This window comes from Ziziphus jujuba, chromosome 6, assembly GCF_031755915.1.
Source record: "Ziziphus jujuba cultivar Dongzao chromosome 6, ASM3175591v1".
Lineage (NCBI taxonomy): Eukaryota > Viridiplantae > Streptophyta > Magnoliopsida > Rosales > Rhamnaceae > Ziziphus > Ziziphus jujuba.
The window spans coordinates 18,575,530-18,596,286 of record NC_083384.1 but is presented as its reverse complement, the minus strand read 5'-3'; the positions used below and the strand labels follow the sequence as shown (position 1 = coordinate 18,596,286).

At 32.6% G+C, this 20,757-nt stretch overlaps 1 protein-coding gene across 1 annotated transcript; it reads left to right on the top strand.

Moving 5' to 3' along the window:
* The first annotated feature begins 335 nt into the window (after positions 1-335).
* On the top strand, positions 336-11,007 carry LOC112493441 (putative disease resistance protein At4g19050). Its single transcript, XM_048463531.2, has 2 exons — positions 336-645; positions 6,319-11,007. The coding sequence occupies exon 2, from the start codon at positions 6,325-6,327 to the stop codon at positions 11,005-11,007; it is 4,683 nt and encodes a 1,560-aa protein (XP_048319488.1). The 5' UTR covers positions 336-645; positions 6,319-6,324.
* Positions 11,008-20,757: the final 9,750 nt, after the last annotated feature.

Here is a 20,757-nt window from a genome sequence, read left to right as displayed (position 1 = left end):
ACATATAGATATTTATACATATATTTATATATATATATATATATTTTCATTTCATCCTTTACCAAATTTTGCCGTAAAAGAGTTATAACTAATATAATTTTGTCTAATTACCTTTTTTTTTTTTTTAATGGTGTTTATACAATTAGTTTATAACTTGAATATTATACGGTTAGTTTTGTCAAATTCCTAAAAGGTAAAATAGAGAAGCGACAATTTGACATTATGCAATAGTTTCAGGGAGGAAATTTCTTTAGGGGGTCACAAATTGAAATTCCTTAGGGAAATGTTTTGTATTTTTTTTTTCTTTTTCTCGCAAGCAAGACGCTAGAATCGAATATATATGAATGGAGGGATCAAATGGAAAAGTTCAAGGAATCACAAATAATTTCACTGCCAAAGAAAAAAAATAATAATAATAAAAACAAGAGGATGGCGCAAAGCGAAACTAATGGGAGAACTGGACCAAATCGCTAAAATATAAAGAAGGGGGTGGTGTTGTTGACTTTGGAAGGTTTTATATCTTAGCGAGCGAAGAGAGTTCCAGGCCAGTACACTTTCTGGTTAATCTTTCCGAGCTGGTTTTGGCATCCAAATCCAAAGCCTTCATAGCTGCCAAAGAAACGAATAAAAAGGAGAAAAATCCAGGTTTGTTTTCCTCTTCCTATTCATGGTTTTTCCTTTTTTTTTTTTTTATCTACTTTTATTTCAGATCGTTTTGCTTATTTCAGCAATTTGTTTTCTGTTTCCTTCTTTGTCAGTTTTTCCAGTAGTTTGAACTTTGAAGTAGATCATATTCCTCTATTGAACATGAATCTCTCTGGTTGTAGAATGCATCTGTTTTTCTTTCTTATATTTTATGCAGAGTATGATTTCAAAAACGAGTTCACTTTGATTGATTATAGATTTCCTGAAGCAATACGATCCCCCAATTTTTCATCCCTTTTCCACTCTTGCTTTCCCTTTAGCCTTAACAGATTCGGTAGCCCTTTCTGTAGATTTTATTACAACTTAGAATCTATATATAAAAAATAAAAATAACAAATAAAAAAACAAAAGTTTACCTGTTAATTATTAGTAGTACCAGTTTTTCATCGAGAAAATAAAGTACATATAACCAAAATTTGCCATTTATTTTAATTTTCAAACCTTATAGCATTTTTTTGGAGCCCCTTGAAGACATTTGACATATTAAAAGACTGAATTACCCTTAAATCATAATAATAGTCAAAGAAAATGTTGTTTTGTTCTTCCTTTTTTTTTTGGGTAAATAAAATATTGTTTTCTTTCTCGAAACCAAATGATACCTGCAAACATTTGGAAATGAAACAACAATAAAAAATAATAATATAGGGGATAACTATTATTGTAAAACCCCTTGAATTATTACCGCATAGAAATAAAACAGTACGCCTTTTTGGAGTTTTTCTCCTATATATAAAACCCCACACATGGTCACCTCAACTATTACCTTTTTTGTTTTGTTTTTTTTTCCCAATTTAACTTTCTATTAAGCATTTCATTTAATAAAGTTAAATGAAATTAAACATGAACAACTTATATAACTCCATATATAAAAATAGTTTTATTATATATTATTTTTAGACGGTTTGCATGATTAGTTTTGTCCAATTTACTTTTAAAAATTGCATGAGTAGAGTTCACTAGCAGGTAAATTTTAGCTCAAGGGCCAACATGAAGGGTTTTATAACAATACAAAAATGTGTATAGATATATATATATATATATATATATATATATTCCCTTTAGTTTTCTTTGTTTGTGATAAAAAAAAAAAAAGGTGTATACTCAGGGGTAAAATGTACTTACCCCTAATAAAAATATTAATATTAATATTAACAAGCCATATAATATTTTGTTAATTTCAGCTATACATAAATTGCCCAAACTTTATACCTTCTTCATTCATACTCTAACAAGTCAAGATTTACCCCAAAAAATAAAATAAACAATTAAAAAGTCATCATCAAGAGAAAAAAAAAAAAAAAAAAATCTACAATACGAGGGGAGTATGCACTCCATTCTCTAATACACATGTGGATCTCACATGATTAGTTCCACAAAATATATAAGAAAAGGGAGTACAAACTCCCTGGAATACCAAAATTTTACTCCATCAAGAGCTACTTTTCACTTCTATAACAATGCACTACATCATAGTTTTTTCCCAGCATTTGAGTGCTACATCATAGATAACCGGTTACCTATATTAATAAATACGCACTACATCACCTCTATATCATCCTGTGTTTACATGTTTAGTTTTTGCTTTCTGCTTTTTTAATCAAATTATATGTAATTTGCTTAGTTTAATTGTTTGTTAGGTTTATAATTAATTAAGATATTTGGTTATCACTAATACTAACTGACAATTGAAGTAAACAAATTACACATTTAATTAGTTGAAAAAAAAAAAAAAAAAAAACCAAACACATGACAAATGGCACCTTGGGTCTATTAGGCCAACTATTTTTAAAGTAATTTCTTGTTTTCGAAAAAAAAAAAACTATTCTTTAAAACACTTATAAAGCATTTGGCTGTTGTTTTCTAAGAATAGTTTTGAAAAATTTTGTTTTGGAGACAGTTTTAACACAATTATCCAACAAGATCAGGGTCGGGATTGTCCGAACAGGGTTAAGGCCTGGGTCGACATGAATGAGACTATGCTAGAAAATACCCAAATGGGTCTCGATGTCTAGGGATTGTTTGATTGGATTTGAGATCCTGACCACCCAAACAGGTGCAACACATAGAATGGCTTGAATGGGTCGGATACTTCAAATCATCGAAACAAGTAGAGCACCCAAGAGCACTATAACTAGTCAAAAATCCTAAATTGCCAAGCATCCTGTATTTTTTCAAATTAATAAAAAATTATTTTTTATTTTCTATTTTGGAAATAAAATTTTGAAAATAGAAAACAGAAAACATGGCTAAACAAATTTTAAATTCAATTTTTTTTTTAAAAAAAATCATATTGATTAATTAACCCCCTAAATGATGAATATATTATATTGCTTGAGCTGTAAATGTTGTAGCCATGATGAGATCTTATGTTTAACAGTGGAAGATACGTTTAGCCTTTGTTGGTTGAACGTACATTGATCGTTCAATTGTAAGTAGAAAAATAAGCCATTCTCGAGGTCTTTGGTTTCTAACGTGAGGAATGGTAAGACATTGGTATTCTGTTTTTATTTGTATTTTTCTACATAATTATGTATAATTTGTTTATTTTAAATGTTAATTATCTCAATTAACTATAATTAAGTTTATAAAGGGATTAAAACAAATGTAGCAAATAAAAAACAATTTGAATTTGTAATCGGTTTGTTTGTTTTTTTGTTTTTTCCTTTTATTGTAATAGTTATTTGACATGCTTAACAAACTTTAACAACCATTAACAAACATTTAAACTAAAAATATTATACACAGTTAAGCATAAAAAACCAAAAAGTAAAAATAAAAAATCAAAGTGTAAATGTTCAGTCAGTAATAATATAATATTCTCAATCTTGTTTGAACTATCTTTTTACATGGAATTCAAGTAAGTAGATCCTATCGAAACAATAGAAAACCTAACCAAAAAAAAAAATTAAAAAAAATTACCTTTTTGTATTAACGATCATCCTTTATTTTGATTTGCTTATTGATTTAGAAACATGGCTTGACTTTTAGAAAAGAAATTTTTTCACAATTCTTAATGAACTCTATACAATATCGTTCTTTATATCCTACTATTTAAATATATAAAAAATAAATAATTTTATATAATATTTATAATATCAAAAATATCCACAATTTATAGAGCATTAACTAAGCTAAAAAACATTTTTTTTTCTCCATAAATTGTTTACAAATCAAATATCATTTCATGAAAATTTTTCGCAATGTTTTTAGATGAACCTTTTTAGAAAATGGAAAAATGTATTCGTTTGAGTGTTCAGTTTCAAAATTATAAACGTTTTCAAAGATGTTCAATAGTTACTTCTGAACACATTTGAGATATTCAATCATATATGTATGAAAAAATTTGAGATGTTTGTATTTAAAGACATTCAGTTGTATATTTTTGAATGCATTTGAGATATTCAATTGCATATTTTTAAACACATCTGAAATATTCATATTTAAAAGCATTCAATCGCATAATTTAAATATATTTAAATTGTTCAATTATATATTTTTGAATATATTTGAAATGTTTAATCTTATACCTCTGAAAATAAATATATTTAATTAATAATTGTCTTCAATTGTAACTTTAAATGTGGATAAAAATACAAATTTATAATAAAATTATACAAAATTTGTTTGATAGTGCAATTAGAACTTTTATTTTTAAAATTATGTAGGACATAAAATCTGTAAAGCGATCAACATGATTGGAGTTGAGCTAGTTGAGGGAATTTGTATGTATGACTTGCTTTGTATTGTTTTGACTTTCCTTTTGACTAAGAAGTAGAATGAGACTGCATAAATAATTTATTATAGTATCTTTCAATTATTAAACACGCTGTTGATTTATGGTCGTGGGAATAGGGAGAGAAAGAGAATATAAAGTAAGCATAGCATAACCAATCGGAGAATAACTTAGTACAAAATTACTAATTATCATAATTGTCAAAAGATTCTCCTAGATATCTTTAACATCCTAGAAGTCCGCTGGACAGGCAAAAGATACAAGTCTAACCCTCACTCAATCATTATCAAATTAGGTACCACGACACCAATTTACACTCTTAGGCAGGATCAAACTTGTTTTCAACCTCAATATGAATACAAACTATACTAATAATATTAAAGGTATGAACTTGATAATCAAATTTTTGAATAGCAATTGCTGTGACAATGCTTTATTCGATATATATATATATATATATATATTAAGTATTGAAGAGAAAATTATGTGGTAAAGATGATTGATCCGAGTACCTCTTTGGAGTTTAAAAAATAAATTTTTGAGAAACAAAGACGTTTAATTGACTCTTTGGCTGGAATGGAATCGTTTTTATCTTGTTAGTTTTCTCAGGAAGTTTTTCATCAAATTCAAGAAACTCATACTAATCAGTCTATATTTTTGGGCATTTATAATTTCTTTGAGTCCACATTAATGACTTTAATGTTACTTATGTTACATAAAATTCACACATGATACTAGTACTACCATTATTTACATATTTGTTTAAGAGAGATGTATTCAATTTAAGTTTGATGGATTTAAAATGAATTATAGACTTTAAGGGGATGTATTCAATTTAGAATTTGAAGGATTTTAAAAATCTTTTAAAGTTTTGAAGTATTCGATTTAGATTTTAAAGGAGTCTATACAAATCTAATGATATTCAATTCAGATTTTGATGGATTTTATAAAAGTCCATTAAAATCTAGATGTATTCAATTAGGGCTTTATAGAATTCTTTTAAAATCTGGTGGTATTCAAAAAGTCATTGATTTTAAAAAACTTTAAAAAATGATGAATTTTAATGGATTTGAAAGGATTTTAACAGGGAAATTGTGAAGAAAATTGTCAACATGAAATCCACCTTTAAATCCAAAGATTTCATTGGATTTTTACAAAATCTTTATAGAGTCTGTAGAATTCCATAACAATCCATCAAATCCTTTGAAGTCTATAATTCATTTTAAATCCATCAAACTCTAAATTGAATACATCCCCCTAAAGGATTTGATGGATTGTTATGGAATTCTACAAACTTCATAAAGATTTTGTAAGAATCCAATGAAATTTTTGGATTTAAAGATGGATTTCATATTGACAATTTTATTCACAATTTCCCTGTTAAAATCCTTTCAAATCCATTAAAATCCATCATTTTTTAAAGTCTTTTAAAATCAATAACTTTTTGAATACCACCAGATTTTAAAAGAATTTTATAAAATCCTAATTAAATACATCTAGATTTTAATGGACTTTTATAAAATCCATAAAAATCTGAATTGAATATCATTAGATTTGTATGGACTCCTTTAAAATCCAAATCGAATATCTCAAAACTTTAAAAGACTTTTAAAATCCTTTAAATTCTAAATTGAATACATCCCCTAAATCTCAACTCCACTAAAACATCAAAATATTTTTCTTTATAAAACTATTATTTACCATGATTCAGATAAAAAATAAAATAAAATAAATAACACTCGTAAAGTGACCACTACACAATGTTATATAGATTCATTGCAATGATATTTATTCTTCATGAGGAATTTCAAGAATTAATCATTTCTTCAAATCATATGGTCTCGATTTTACTTATTCTAACGAGGAAGTTTTTGACACAGCTAGCTATGGTCTTCACTGCAAAAGAGCAGAAGTATGTACTAAACCGCTTGGAAGATATCAGCAAAGCGACTAGAATTGTTCTTGTTGGGGATCATGGAGTGGGAAAGACACGGATAGCCAGAGAGATATGCGATTCTCTGGTCAAAAACAACTTAATCTCCGGCTCTCTTTGGCTATCTCTGAACAGAAAATACAATGTCGACAAAGACATTGCTCAACAGTTGTCTGTGTTTTCGACAGCCGAACAGGAGTACCAGGATGACGAGACCAATAACGAGGAGAAGAAGAAGGAGCTGGAGAGCAACTCAGAAGAGTACCTGAGGAAAAAAATTAGGAAAAAGCTTGAAAAAATCAAACCCACGAAGGATGAGGAAAAGAAACATATTCTTCTTGTTCTTGATGGTATTCCTGCTAAGATAAAGTACAAAGAGCAAGAAGATATCATTTCAAAGGTGAGAAGATTGCTGCCTCAGGGAAAACAACTTTCATTGAAGCTCCTAGTAACCAAAACAGTGAGCAAAATGGAGTATATAGTAAATTACTTGAAGGAGGATCAATCGGACACAATTAAACTTGATGAGAGTCCCGGAGAGGACAAAACAGGAATTGTCTCGGAGATGCATGAATTCTTAAAGCAAAATAACTCAGATGATAAGACAAAAACAAAGACGGCCAAAGAGAAGTGCTTACTTTATAAGGCCAAAGAGAAGTGCTTACTTTATAAGCCTCTTAGAGTATCTTTGAGCCAAGAAAATGATGTGAGGTATATTCATGGAGAAATTGCACGTCAGTTGTATGCTCAGGGATGTGGAGATGGTATCGAAAAAGTGGTGGGAAAAAAGGAGAGCTTAGAGGATTTGAAAAAAATGATATGGGAAAAGCTTCAAGAAATGGCATCACCTAAAGATGGAAACAAGAAGTATGCCTTACTGGTGCTGGAGGATGTTCCCGATGACATGAAGTTTGAAGAAGTCATTTCAAAAGTGGATTCCTTGATGCCTCCAAAAGAAGAACAACCATTGAGGCGTCTGAGAGAACAATTATTGAAAGTTTTAGTCACTAGAAGGAATACGAACAACATTTCCAGTGCATTAATTCTTCAGAGAAAGGAGGAAGTGATTGAGATTGAACCTTTGTCAACGGAGGAGGTTCTAGATGTACTGCTACTGAAAGAAAGAAAAAAATCCCTTTCTGACAGCATCAAAACACAATTTGAAAATATTTTTAGCACCAAGTTGCCTGCTGCTGTAGTGTTCATGACAGAAGAGGCCATGAAAGGCATTGGAGAACAAGATTTTTGCACTTCAGCGTTAGAAAATCTTCTTTTAGAAGCAGCAAATATTGAGGAAGCAGACAAGATCAAGTCACTCGCACGGTGTGGGTATGAGATGTTGCCAAGTGACAATGTGGCGATCATCAAGTGCTTTTGGCATAGCAGAGAACTCTTTGTCAAACCTGAGACTGAGAGTATACCTGAAAGCATCCATTACAATGAGTTGATCACCTACTGGATAATGGAGGGATATTTTGACCCTATTGACCGTATCGAAAAGGCTTATGAAAAGGGTCATCGTGTTTTGATGGAACTTCAAAGACGCCGCATTCTGAAATTACAAGAAGATGAGTTTGTAAGCATGGAAAGATTGGCAATGGATGTTCCTGATCATCGACGGAATGGAGTTAGTGGAGCAGCTTGTTTAGGATTGAATCAATTGACTGGGTCAGGAAAAGGAGGCTTGGAATTGGATCTTGGGAGAATTACATTAGCGGATGGTATGTTAAAGTCAATCCGCAATCGAAATAAATGGGAAAAGTTCACCACGCTAGTGATGGATGGAAGTCGACTTCACAGGGAAGTTCCTAAGGATTTTTTTAAGCTCATGCAAGAACTTAAAGTTCTTGTCCTGCTGAAACCCAGATTGAAATCACTGGACTTTTTGGAATCACTAGTACTCCGCATCCTTGTTCTCAGAGGTTGTGAAATGTTGGAGAACATTGATCATATTACAAAACTTGAATCCTTGGAGGTTCTAGAGATATCCGGTGCCAGTGCCCTGAAGGAAATTCCAGATGAAGTTTTCGCGAAATTGACGAAACTTCAAAGCCTAAATCTTTCAGCACTCCCCATCAAATCTTTAGGTACTTCCTTTTCTAAACTGGCAGAACTGCGATTGCTCATCCTCAGGCACTGCATTTGCTTGGAAGAATTGCCAAGCTTGACAAAATTCCATAAACTAGAGGTGCTTGATCTTTTTGGTGCTAGTTCTTTTAAAGTATTTGGAGATGGAGAGTTAAACTCCCTTCTGAATTTCAAAATGCTTGACCTTTCCCATACCCAGATTGAAAAATTACCAGTTCTGAACAATGCTCGAGCACTCACCCAGCTTTCATTAGGAAATTGTAAATCCTTAACTAACCTGCGCAAGCTGAAAGATTCGTCTGGTCTCCAAATTCTTGATCTTTCTGGTGCTATTTCTTTAAGAGAAGTCCGCAATGAATTACTAAATGAGAAAAAAGCCCTCAGAATCCTTGACCTCTCGAGAACCAAAATTAGTAGTTTACCTTCCAATCTTAGCAGCCTTTCAAGTCTTGAGGTGCTTGATCTTTCCCACATGTCCTGTTTCGACGCAACCCAAAAAAGAAAACATGGAAAACAGGAATTTGAGAATGAAATTGATAAAATTGACTTTGAGAAGTTGAAATGCCTTCGTCATCTAAACTTATCAAATACCAATGTCAAGAAACTTCAATCTCTTGCCGGCCTCAGCAACCTTCGTGAGGTCTTACTAACAAATTGTCAGTCATTAGAAGAGCTCCCCAAACTGGAAGGACTAAAAAGACTTGAGATTCTTGATCTTTCAGGTTCTTGTTTACTGGGTGGTTCAACACCAGATATGGACTTTGGAAGTTTTGGTTGTCTTCGTCGCCTCAACTTGTCAAAAACAAAGGTACAAAAACTTCTCTCTCTTTCGGATAGTCTTTGTGAGCTCTTGCTAAAGGATTGTGAGTTATTGAAAGAACTTCCTAATATGGAAAGACTAAAAAGACTTGAGAAGCTTGATCTTTCGGGTGCTAGTTCACTGGAAATGATACCAGAAGGATCATTTAGCCAAATGAGCAATCTTCGTCAGCTTTTACTACCAAATTGTGAGAAGCTTTGCAAGTTGCCAGCCTTGGGCCCCTCAGAGAAGCTGGAGGTCATTGATCTCTCGGGTTGCAGTGCTTTAACAGAAATTGAAGATGATCAATCCTTTGAGCACATTGCAAGCCTTAAGCAACTCAAGCTCTCCGAATGTAAGATTAAACACCTGCCTTCCGTTTCTAATCTTAAGAAACTGGGCGAACTTGTACTTGGAAATTGCAGCAACTTGGAAAAACTTCCGTCTTTGGAGTCTCTATCAAATCTGCAGCAGCTCGATCTATCTGGGGCGAAGTTCTTGAAGGGAAGTGAAGTTGAGTTATTAGAGAAAATGACTAAACTCCGCCAACTTTCGCTGAGAAATTGTTCAAGTCTAGACCAGCTCCCACGTCTGGAAAAACTTGTTCACTTGGATAGACTTGATATTCAGGGAATTACAGTCAAAGAATTCCCCTATTGGATCTCAAAGTTGATTCATCTGAAAAGCCTTCATTTGCCAGACTTGAAGGAAATCCAAGAACTTGACTGGGGCAAGATAAAGCGCCTACCAAATGTGCTAAACTGGGATGAATGTGGCATCTTCATGAATCCTAATATCCATTCCAGCAGCGGCTCCCCTTTTCTGTCGGTAAGTGGTACAGAAATTTTCCGTTTCATAAACAAGATTTGGGACAAATGCTTCAAAGATAAAGATAAGTTTCACATTTCAGTCTGCTCTTCTAGTTTTAGTGGGAAAGATGAATATATCCTTTGTCTAAGAGATGAGTTTCAAGATTTCCACTTCAAGACCCTTTCTTGTCCTGAAAGGAATGGTGGGTCTATGGAGATTCGTGGATTTGATAAGGAATTTCCATCTGGTGTTGAGGAAATCCTTAAGCAGTCCATATATATCTTTCTGACTGAAAACCAGTTCATAAAAAACTTATCAGATATAGGCCAAAGCAATATAGCTTCAATGAAGGGTTTATGGCTAGAGAGTTGTGGCAACATGGAAAGACTATTTTGTGAAAAGGAAGACATCAGATTGAATCAAAGTTTGGAAATTCTATGGGTCTCTAACCTTGTTAACCTGGATAGCTTGTACAAAGGGAAAGTCCAAGATGAGAGCTTCAAGAACTTGAAGCACTTGTATATAAACTGTTGTCCAAAACTTGAAAACGTTTTCACTCCACAACAGCTGCCAGAAAACCTTGAGATCCTGGAAATTAAGTTCTGTGATAGATTGAAGACTCTGTTTCAACGTATTTCGGAGGAGTGTGTATTGGAGAAGCTTCGGGAATTGAATCTGGTAGGACTCCCGGAGTTGAGCAACATCGGAATCAGATTTCCATCACTGCAAAACATTAAGGTCAGAAATTGTCCCATCTTAGAGAAGCTGGTAGATTTGGACAACGAAAATGACTTGCAGCAAAGAATACGAGAATGTTTTGGACTAGTGGAAAGCGCACGTGTTGAAGTTTATGGATCTCCCCACAAGGATAACCTTGGCATATGTTTGATGGGCCAACAAACAGAGCCTCAGAATAATCTGAATTCAACACCGAGTTAGCCCGTTCAAAGAAAATGAAAAGCCATTGCAGATGCCGAGCTTGCCAAGTCGAAGAGGTTAGGAGATTTCTTACCCCCATTTTGTGCACCGCAGGTGTTTGTTTGTTTGCCGAGGTGAGGGGATTGCTTTGCTTTATGTTTTAACAGGAAAAAGAGGGTCCTTTGCTCCCTTATCAAAGCCAGTTATGTTTATCACTGAAGGATGTTTATGCATTTTTGGAAATTGTATTGCGAGTATTTGGAATTGACAATCTTGTAGGGTTTTTTTTTTTTTTTTTTTTTTTTTTGGGTGGGATTCTCATATGTTATGGAATAAATAAGGAAAACTGAAATTCAGAATTGTGTTTATGGATATATGTGGTTTTTTTTTTTTTTTTTTTTACATTTTCTTTTGAACATTTTCTTCCTCAAATATATAACCTATTAATTGTGATGATCTATTAATTATATGTGTAAATAACTTATTGATTAAGCCGATTTCACTTAACTTTGGTTTTGAGTGAAATGCTTTCCATTTTCAAATAATAATTTTGTTGAAATATTCTTCAGGTATTCCATTTCTAAGAAATTTTATTTATTTATATATTTTTTTGTAAACTACATGCCTTTTTACGCTCTTTTTGTTTTAAGCTGCAAGTCAAAAACTTAGCAGAAACACTTTAGATCCATGAGTAACAATGATCGTTGAATCTTAAAAGTAATAACTTCATATATAAAAACAATGCATGTGCAAAAATTTTCCATCTTGTACAATTAACTTGATGGACATAATGGAATTTGAAGAGTCTCATTTGATCTAGTTGTTAAGACTGCACAACTATGTTTTCATGTGACATACTACAAGCAATATTTCTCTTCCAATTTAATTTATTATCTGGGTTACACCATAAATCCTGCATATGAAAATTCATGCAAGGGATTTATTTTATTGGAGAATGTATTTTGAGAAAAGTGTCTATTTCCTTATTTGAATTTGATTAGAAGTTTCTTATTTACTGATAAAAGTCTCTTGCATTTGTAAATGGTATGACTTTTTGCTGCAAATAGGTAAGTAGTACGTCTTTTTTGGGGCACCCTTTCGCTATGCTTTGGTTATGGTGGTACTGGTTCTTGACTTAAAAAAATAAAAATAAAAAAGAAAAGAAAAGAAGAAAACTGATGAACTGTCTTCTGCCTTAAATATATATATATATATATATATATGTCTATATATATGTATATGCATGGAATTGGGACCGGGAGACGCAAAGAAGGCCTGCAGTAGCATAATGAATGTGAATACAGAGGTTAAACCTTGACGGTGAAAGGGGATAGAAGCAAATCTGCGCCTTTCGATGCTTGTATTTTGGCCAAGCAACTGAATGAGATTGATAAGGAAAAGTGGAAGATAATGAGTGCTGTTTGGGTGGAAATGTTGTGTTATGCTGCCTCACATTGCAGACCAGAAACACATGCCCAACAAGTTAGTAAAGGTGGAGAGCTTATTACTTTTGTTTGGTTATTGATGGCTCATTTTGGTCTTGTAGATCAGTTCCAGATTAATGAACGGCATGCCAGAGCCAAACTGATTGTGGGAAAGTAGCTGAGAGAGAATTTTTTTTTTTGTTTTTTTTTTTTTTTCACTTATAAATGAACCGGTATTGAAAAAAAAATAATAAAAAAAAAAATTCTTTTGGTTTTTCATTGTTAATGATTCATGGAATTTAGGCAACATTTTTTGATGTGTTTGATATCTCACAAGTCAAAACTGAGGAATTAACATGAGTTTCATTTAAAAAAGTTGTGAATCTAATACTTCAATCCTAATTTGTCTAAATTAAATTTGTATTAATCATTCTCCATAATTCCATTAAAATATGTGCTGAAGACTTTTAATGATTTATATTTAGCATCATTAAATTAGCAATTCTATTAACAAGAAAAAGGCAATTATCAAATATTATTATGATATGGGGATTCAAATTCGAAAAGATTACTTATTTGCAAAGCAGTGACTTCGCCGCTCATTTACATGTACGAAATAATTTATACAGTACCTCAATATTTTAATTAATAAGGAGGAGAACGAGGTGCAAAGAAATTAGCTTTTAGCTTTTTCTTTGACACTCTCTGTTTAAGCCCTGGTAGGCATAATGATTGCTGTGTATATATACTTTTTCGGTGGAAAGAATATTTATTTATTAAACCAAATCACTGTAAACAATTGACGTGTAATTCAAAGATAAATTAGGTTCCACCAGCTAATAGAATCCTATTTCTAGCTGCTTTGGCTATCCAATCAGCAGCTTATTTACATCTCTCGAAACAGAATTCACCTCCCAAAACTCAATTTAATGAAAAAACTCCTGAATGTCCAAGAGAATTGCTTGAAAAATCCACGAAAATATCGTTACCAGAAAACTTTATGGCATCCACAAGCTCCTTCAGGAGCGGATCCATGTTGGCCTGAGGGCCACATGCCCCCCTCATATTTTTCTTTCTCTTAACAACTTTTTATTTAATCCATTTACCTATTTGTTCTCATAGATAAGAATGTGTGCTCTCCCTGTATCCATCTCCTATTTCTTCCACACCACATGCACGTAAAGTTTTGAATATATTTTTTTTCTAGTATATTTATTTTTCTTTTAATATTTTCGTCCACTTATCTACATATATTTTTATTTATATCTAATCATAATTATATAACATAATTACAATATTTACCTATAAAATTTTAACAATGTAATACTTATTTAATATTATCAATATAGTATTATTTACATGTATAATTGTGATGATCCGTCTTGATAAATAAATTGGAAAATAAGATTTTAGATGATTTAATCGTGTTTGACCAATTAAACTATGAATGAGCTCTAGGTTTAATTTCATAAAATTAGTCTTTGGATATAATACCCAATTTTAGATATTTGGTATTTAAGACTTGCAATAAAATTGAACTATTCAGTATCAAATTTTAATAATTTTAGAGTTGTAAGAGTTATTTTGGGACATTGATATGCACTAATGTTTTTGGTTTAAGTTTTAGAGTTTGAGAAATATTTTATTATTATTTTAAACATCAGGACTGATATTGGAAGCGATCCACCAGAGAATCTAGCTTGAGATATGATTTGTGGGTGAACTTTTAGTCTTAAAATGATTTTGGGAATTGTCTATTTGATTATATATTACTTTACTATTATTACATGAATTTTTTAATCATATGCTTTACAATATATTATGAAAGAATTATCTAAGTCATTTATTTTTTTGATATATTAAGATGAATTGTTTAGCATAAATATATTTTTAGTATATAACTATATAAAATATATGTTGGTATCTGTGAAAATATTTTATTATGATGAATATGCATAATATTGATAAATTATATGTATTGGATTATGATTTAGATCATGACTTGTGGATTATTATGTATCATACTATACCATGGTTATGCATTTCATGAATTTTGGTCATGCACATTTTGTTAACCATCCTTTTCTTGATCAGATGATTCTTGAAATTGGATGGGAGGTCCTGGTGTGCGATGCATTTAGAATGCCAATGGTCGTATTGATAGTTTTCCTGTCCCCCAATAGTCGACGATGCATGAGGATGTTAGGTGTGATCGTGCAAAATGTTATGATAATGGTTATGGTACACAGAGATGTTATATGGTATGCTAAGGATACAACATATATAAATATGGTTATTAATATTATATGAATTATGATTCATAAAATTGTTACTTTACTTATGAAGTTATGAATACTTTCTTATATTAATTTTAATTTCCTTATAAACTATGAGAATAGTTATGTTTTATAGATAATTATGGGTTTTGTAAAAATTGTTGTCAAAACAATAGAACTTTGAACGAGTGAAAGTGAGGTCTTGAGAGAAAAGATTTTTCTAAAATAACATTTATTTTCATAATATTTTACTTATGTACTCACTTAATTCGTCTCATAGTTTAGTTTTAAGCTATTCCCTTAGGTCTCAGTTGATAGTTGGTGTATAATGTGTCTAAGCATTCTTCATAATTATCTTCGTGTATTTCATCGTTCTCGCATCTTCATCTTTGTTGTATTTCTGCTGCTAATATACTTTTCCTTTTCTACACTTTTATAGGATTTACTATTTATTTTGCTTTATTTATATTTGAACTCATATATTTTCTTTAGTATACATGCTTTATTCTTCTTCCTTCTGGATTTTGAATTAGACCCTTGATGATTATGATACAATTTATGGAAATTTTATTAAAAGCGTTGATGTTATTCTACTTATACTATTGTGTTATATCCAAATTATGGAGAGATCCTTTTGAATTTTGGATACTAATTTAGTGGGGTTTCCCTAAACAAGATCATTTTGGATGTGCAGAAAGGACCCTAGGAGCGTTCTTGTCAATTTGATATTAGAGCATCAGGTTTTTTTTATTCCTGTTGACCCTTACTATTATGTGTGTCGTTGCTTTTTAATATTGTTTTTACTTGCTAGACATTGTCTTATTCCTTTATTTTATTGGGTTGAAAATCATATTGAGTTGAATTTAGTTTTTATATTTAAATTCGTCTATACATGGTAAATCTAGACATCAACAGGAGCCAATAGAGGATGTGAGTGAGTCACCTTAGGGGTTAAGCTTATAAAGTGATTGGCCGAGGCTGTGGCAAGGGTTATGCATACTAACCTTCCTGGGCCCCATAGTAAAATAGGCTAGGGAGTTAGATACACTGACATTGGAGGGCACTATGATCCATTAGCAGCATTGGTGTGGTTAACTACTGTTGAAAAGATTCTAAAGAAGGCTTGCAATGTCATGATGAGGATAAGGTTTGGATCATTGGTTTCTTGTGGAAGATGATGCCTTGTACTTGTTGGACTAGTGAGTAAGCAGTATGAGATCACACCTAGAAACAGTTTAAGGGGGCTTTTGATATGAAGTTATGTCCTCTAGGCTACAACAAATCTAAGAAGTTGGAATTTGAGAGATTTATTTAATTTAGGAAGCTATCATAGTTTCACCTTTTCATGATTCTTGATGACACCACAAAGAAGCAGAGGTTTTTAAATGAGTTGACTGAGCACATTGCTATAGGTATCTTAGGAGCCTATCATACTGATGAGAATCCACCCATAGCCGTGCAGTCGACTACCCACTGGGATGTTGATCCTGTACAAATGAAAATAGAACCAATCACTAAGGCTCAAGCCAAGAGATTTAAGGACAACTTGGCTGGTTTTATATAGGGAGTTATCAATTCTTAAAAGGGTTTATCCATACCCAAATATTCAAGACCCGTTTTATGTATTCAAGTGGTGGAGGCCAATGTGGACCTGAGTAGCTGTTTTAGTGTATTTTTGGACTCTGGGCAGTAAAGAATAGGTTCAACACTTCATGAACTTAAATGATATCACTAAGAGGTCATGAAAACAAGTTAAGGCAGAAGCAAAAGCATCGAAAAAGTTCATTTGTGCATGGAAGAAATTTTTGACCGGTTTTGCTTTATTTGCCGCTGGCTTTGTTGTATTTTGGTGATTTGGTATTTTCTCTTTGTTCTAATCAAGGGCAATGTATGGGAATCATAATTAATCCTATTTGGCATCTACATGGCACATTGGATTTGATTTGGAGCCTTTGCAAGCTGGAAATTGATCAAAGATAGCTTAGTGGTCAAACTAGTCAACTAGTTTCCTAATTTGAATTTGACTTTTTGTTTTAGGAAACTATTTTTTATTTTGTTTTTGTTTATTTATTTGCTGGAAAAATTACTTTAGGAAAGTTAGAATTTTATTATTTTGATTGTAAATTAATTAATTCTTTTTTCAAAATTAAGGAATTAATTAATACAAATTAGATTAGGAAATGGTGTAAAACTAGGCAATTACCTAATTTGATTCTATGTTGGCTGAAGTTTCCTAATCCTTTTAGGGTTTTATGTTGTTCTTTCAAAGCCTATTTAAAGGCTTATTTTCAATGGAAAATTAGCTTACATATTACACAGAAAATTAATTGTGAGAAAGAATTATCTTTGTTCTCTTTGAACACCTAAAACACTATAAGAGAATGAGTGTTTTAGTTTGACTTATCAATAGCACATTCATCACATATTGTGGCATTTTCATCATATAATAAGGTTTCTAGTCACAAGTTGATGAAGGGTTGAGGTGACCATAAGAACTTGAACTTAATTTTTCAATGCGGGCTAATATAATACGAGTTTATGAGCGAGTCGACCGAGGTTCGTATCACATACTATCTATTAGGATCTGTGGGAGGCAACTTTACAATTTGAGGCATAGATGATGAGCTTTGGAAGATACATCTTTGAGCACTCCTAGTAAGGGGTTGTCCAAGAGAGGTAGTTTCAGCTATGAAAAATCTGAAAGAGATGCATATAGATGAAGCAAACACGGTGCCATTGGTAGTGGATTTCTTGAGGGTACTCGTAGTCATGGTACCAATTAGTAGTCTATTGGCAACGACAATGGATTTTGCCATTTTGGATAGCACAATAGTTATTAAGGAGGCCAATCAGGTGGGCCACCTCGTACTTGTTTTTAGCATTTATAGCTAATTCCTTTTACAGGTGTAGTAAAGTAATGAGGGGTGTTTCCACTATGGATAATGGTCATTTTAAAAGGTAGTGTTGTCTTCAATTTGGAGGTGGTATGAGAGCTTTCAAGTCTAATTATCCTTATTAACAGACTGAATCTTATTAGCACATTGGATCCTATCAACATATTGGTTCTACCTGCTCACAATCACAGGCTAGTGGTGCTGATACGAACCTAGGACGACCTGCTCCTAAACCCGTATTATATTAGCCTGGATCTTTAATTAAGTTCAAGTTCTAATGGAATGGACCTCAACCCCTAACCAACCTGTGGTTAGAAACCTTGGTATAATGACGACGCCACAATAGGGGATGGAAAACCTATTGATAGGTCAAGCTAAAACAACCAATTCTCTAATGGTGTTTTAGGTGTTCTCAAAGAACAAAGAGATAATTAATCTCACAAGTATCTTAATCAAATCAAAGTTGTATTATTATTGAAAAATAAGCCTTTAAATAGGCTTGAAAGAAACAAAACAAACCCTAAAAAAAATTAATTCAAAATCGGACTCCTATAGGAATTAGGAAACTTGACCGAATTCTAATATGTCCTAAACTAAGTTTCCTAAACTAAATTGATTAATTAATTCCTTTATTTTGAATTGGGAATTAATTAATTTACAATGAAAATAATAAAATAATAACTTTCCTAAACTTATTTGTCCAGAAGATAAATAAATAAAAACTAAAAAGTAATGGTAGTTTCCTAAAACAAAAAGTAGAATAAAATTAGGAAACTATAATACTAGCTTTTTGACTAATTTGACTTTGACCAATCTTTGACCTCTTTGAGCTTCAAATCAGCTTCTAGATGCTTTCTAGGATGCCAAATAAGCTGAATATGAAGTCCCACACGTTGCCCATGCTTGGAAAAATAAGAAAAGGCTAATACAGTAAAATACAGTAAAGCCAGCAAGCATACAGCAAATTCGGCCAAATTGTTGATGCTGTCCGTACAAGCCCTTTTTGATTGCATTTGAGGCTGTTTTAACTTGATTCCATGACCTCTTAGGCATATTTATTGAACCCATAAATCATTGGAACCATTTCATGCTTCTTGGACTCCAAAAATGTACCAAAATCGTCACCCGGGTCTGTATCGGCTTCCACCACTTGGATGCTTGGAATAGGCTTTGTATCTTCAAGTATGGACAAGCTCTGTTGAGATTGATTACCCCCTGTATAAATACTCCCAGGTTGTCCTTAAATCTCTTAATTTGAGCTCTTGTGATTGGCCTAGTCTTCATCCGTGTCGAGTTAGCACCCCAACAGGTTATCGGTTGAGCGGGCTCGGGCGGAATCACATCATTCCCCTCCTCTTGAAAAGGATTTGTCCTCAAATCAAGATCATCACCTGCAGCAAAAGGAGTTAAATCAGCAACATTAAATGCAGCACTCATGTTATACTCACCCGGTAAATCAAGCTTGTAGGCATTCTTGTTATTCGGCTCCAAAACTTGAAAAAGTCCATCCATAGGCGGTATGAGCTTTGACTTTCTTTGTTTAGGAAACCTTTCCTTTCATAAGTGCAACCAAATCAATTCTCCTGGGTCAAACACTATTACAACAAAATCTAGAAATACATGCTCATTATGGTAAAAATTACACTTTTTAAAGTTAGCAATCAATATTTCCCAAATTTTCAAATTACCACTAAGTGAAGCTCTCAACAATGCAGATAAAGTTCTATATAATAAAGAAATCTTTAAATAAGTATCTTTAAAATTCATGGTCAGCAATGATTTCTTATTCATAATTACTTTATTAACATCACCAAAGCTAAGATAAAAATTTATATTTTTCCTTTCTTGTCTTCCTTTTCCTTTCTCACTCACGGCCATCTCACCTTCCTCACTCTCGGCTTTTGCACCAAATTTTTCACTCTTGGTTTTATTAAAATTTTTCCACACAACCTGAGTATTAGAAGACTTACCTTGGACAGCAAGCTCACCTTTTCCCTCTTGATTGGATGGTAGTCCACTTGGAATTTCATTTGGGAAGACATCTCCAAATTCCTTCAAAAGAGAAATCATTGAACTTGGCAATTCAAGTTCTTCAAGTTAGTTTGATCATTAAAATAATTTTCTTTATAAATCATGACCAGAAAAGGTTTCTTACACTCGATAACCTTATTAATATCCCCTAAACTCAAATAAAAATTGCTACTTAACCTTTCTTTTCTTTCTTTTTCTTTTTCCCCCTTGGATTGGCGCAAACCATCGGATTTCTCTTCCATCCCCAAGCTCTTGGGTTTGCCACGTTCTTTCCCCTCTATTTCAATTTTTCCTTGTTCTTTCCACTCAATATGAGTCTTAGAAACCTTACCTTGGTCAGCAACCTCATTCTTACCTTCTTGAAAGGATGGTGAAGCCATTGGTGCCATACTTGCTTTTTCCTTAAGCTTTTTGGCTTCTCTCCTTTGTTGTATTTGTAATTGGTCTTTGTAAACCTCTTTAGGAGATAATGGTTCCAGCTTGACCTTCTTCCTTTGAACCTGAAAACAATACTATTTTCTCGACCAAAATGAGTAGCATCTTTATCAAATTGCCATGGCCTACCTAATAGTATATGTCCAGCAATCATGGGTACAATATCACATAAAACTACATCCTCATATCTACCTATACTAAATTTTACTTTGGCTTGTTTGTTTACTTTCATCTCACAACTATCATTAAGGCATTGTAATCTATAAGGTTCTGGATGTTTAATAGTTGTTAAGCCTAATTTATCAACTACAATGTTACTAATTACATTTGTACAACTTCCACTGTCAATAATCATACTACAAATCTTACCTTGAATTTCGCATCGGGTGTGGAAGATGTTCTCTCTTTGAATTTCATTCTCATCTTTGTATGCAGCAAGTAATCTCCTAGAAAGCAAGTTTAATTTAGCATTGGATGCTTGCAAGGTTTCGGGTTCATCCTCCAAGTCCTCCTCCTCTTGCTTGGCTTCATCCTCACTTTCTTCACTTTCCGATTCTAGCTCGTCATTGCCCTTTAACACCATGATTCTTCTATTCGGGCATTGGCTAGCAATATGTCCTCTTCCCTGGCACTTAAAACACACAACATCATGAGTTCTAGAAGGGTTAGGATCTAATTTTACCTCATTCTTTGGTGCTTGGACAGATTCGG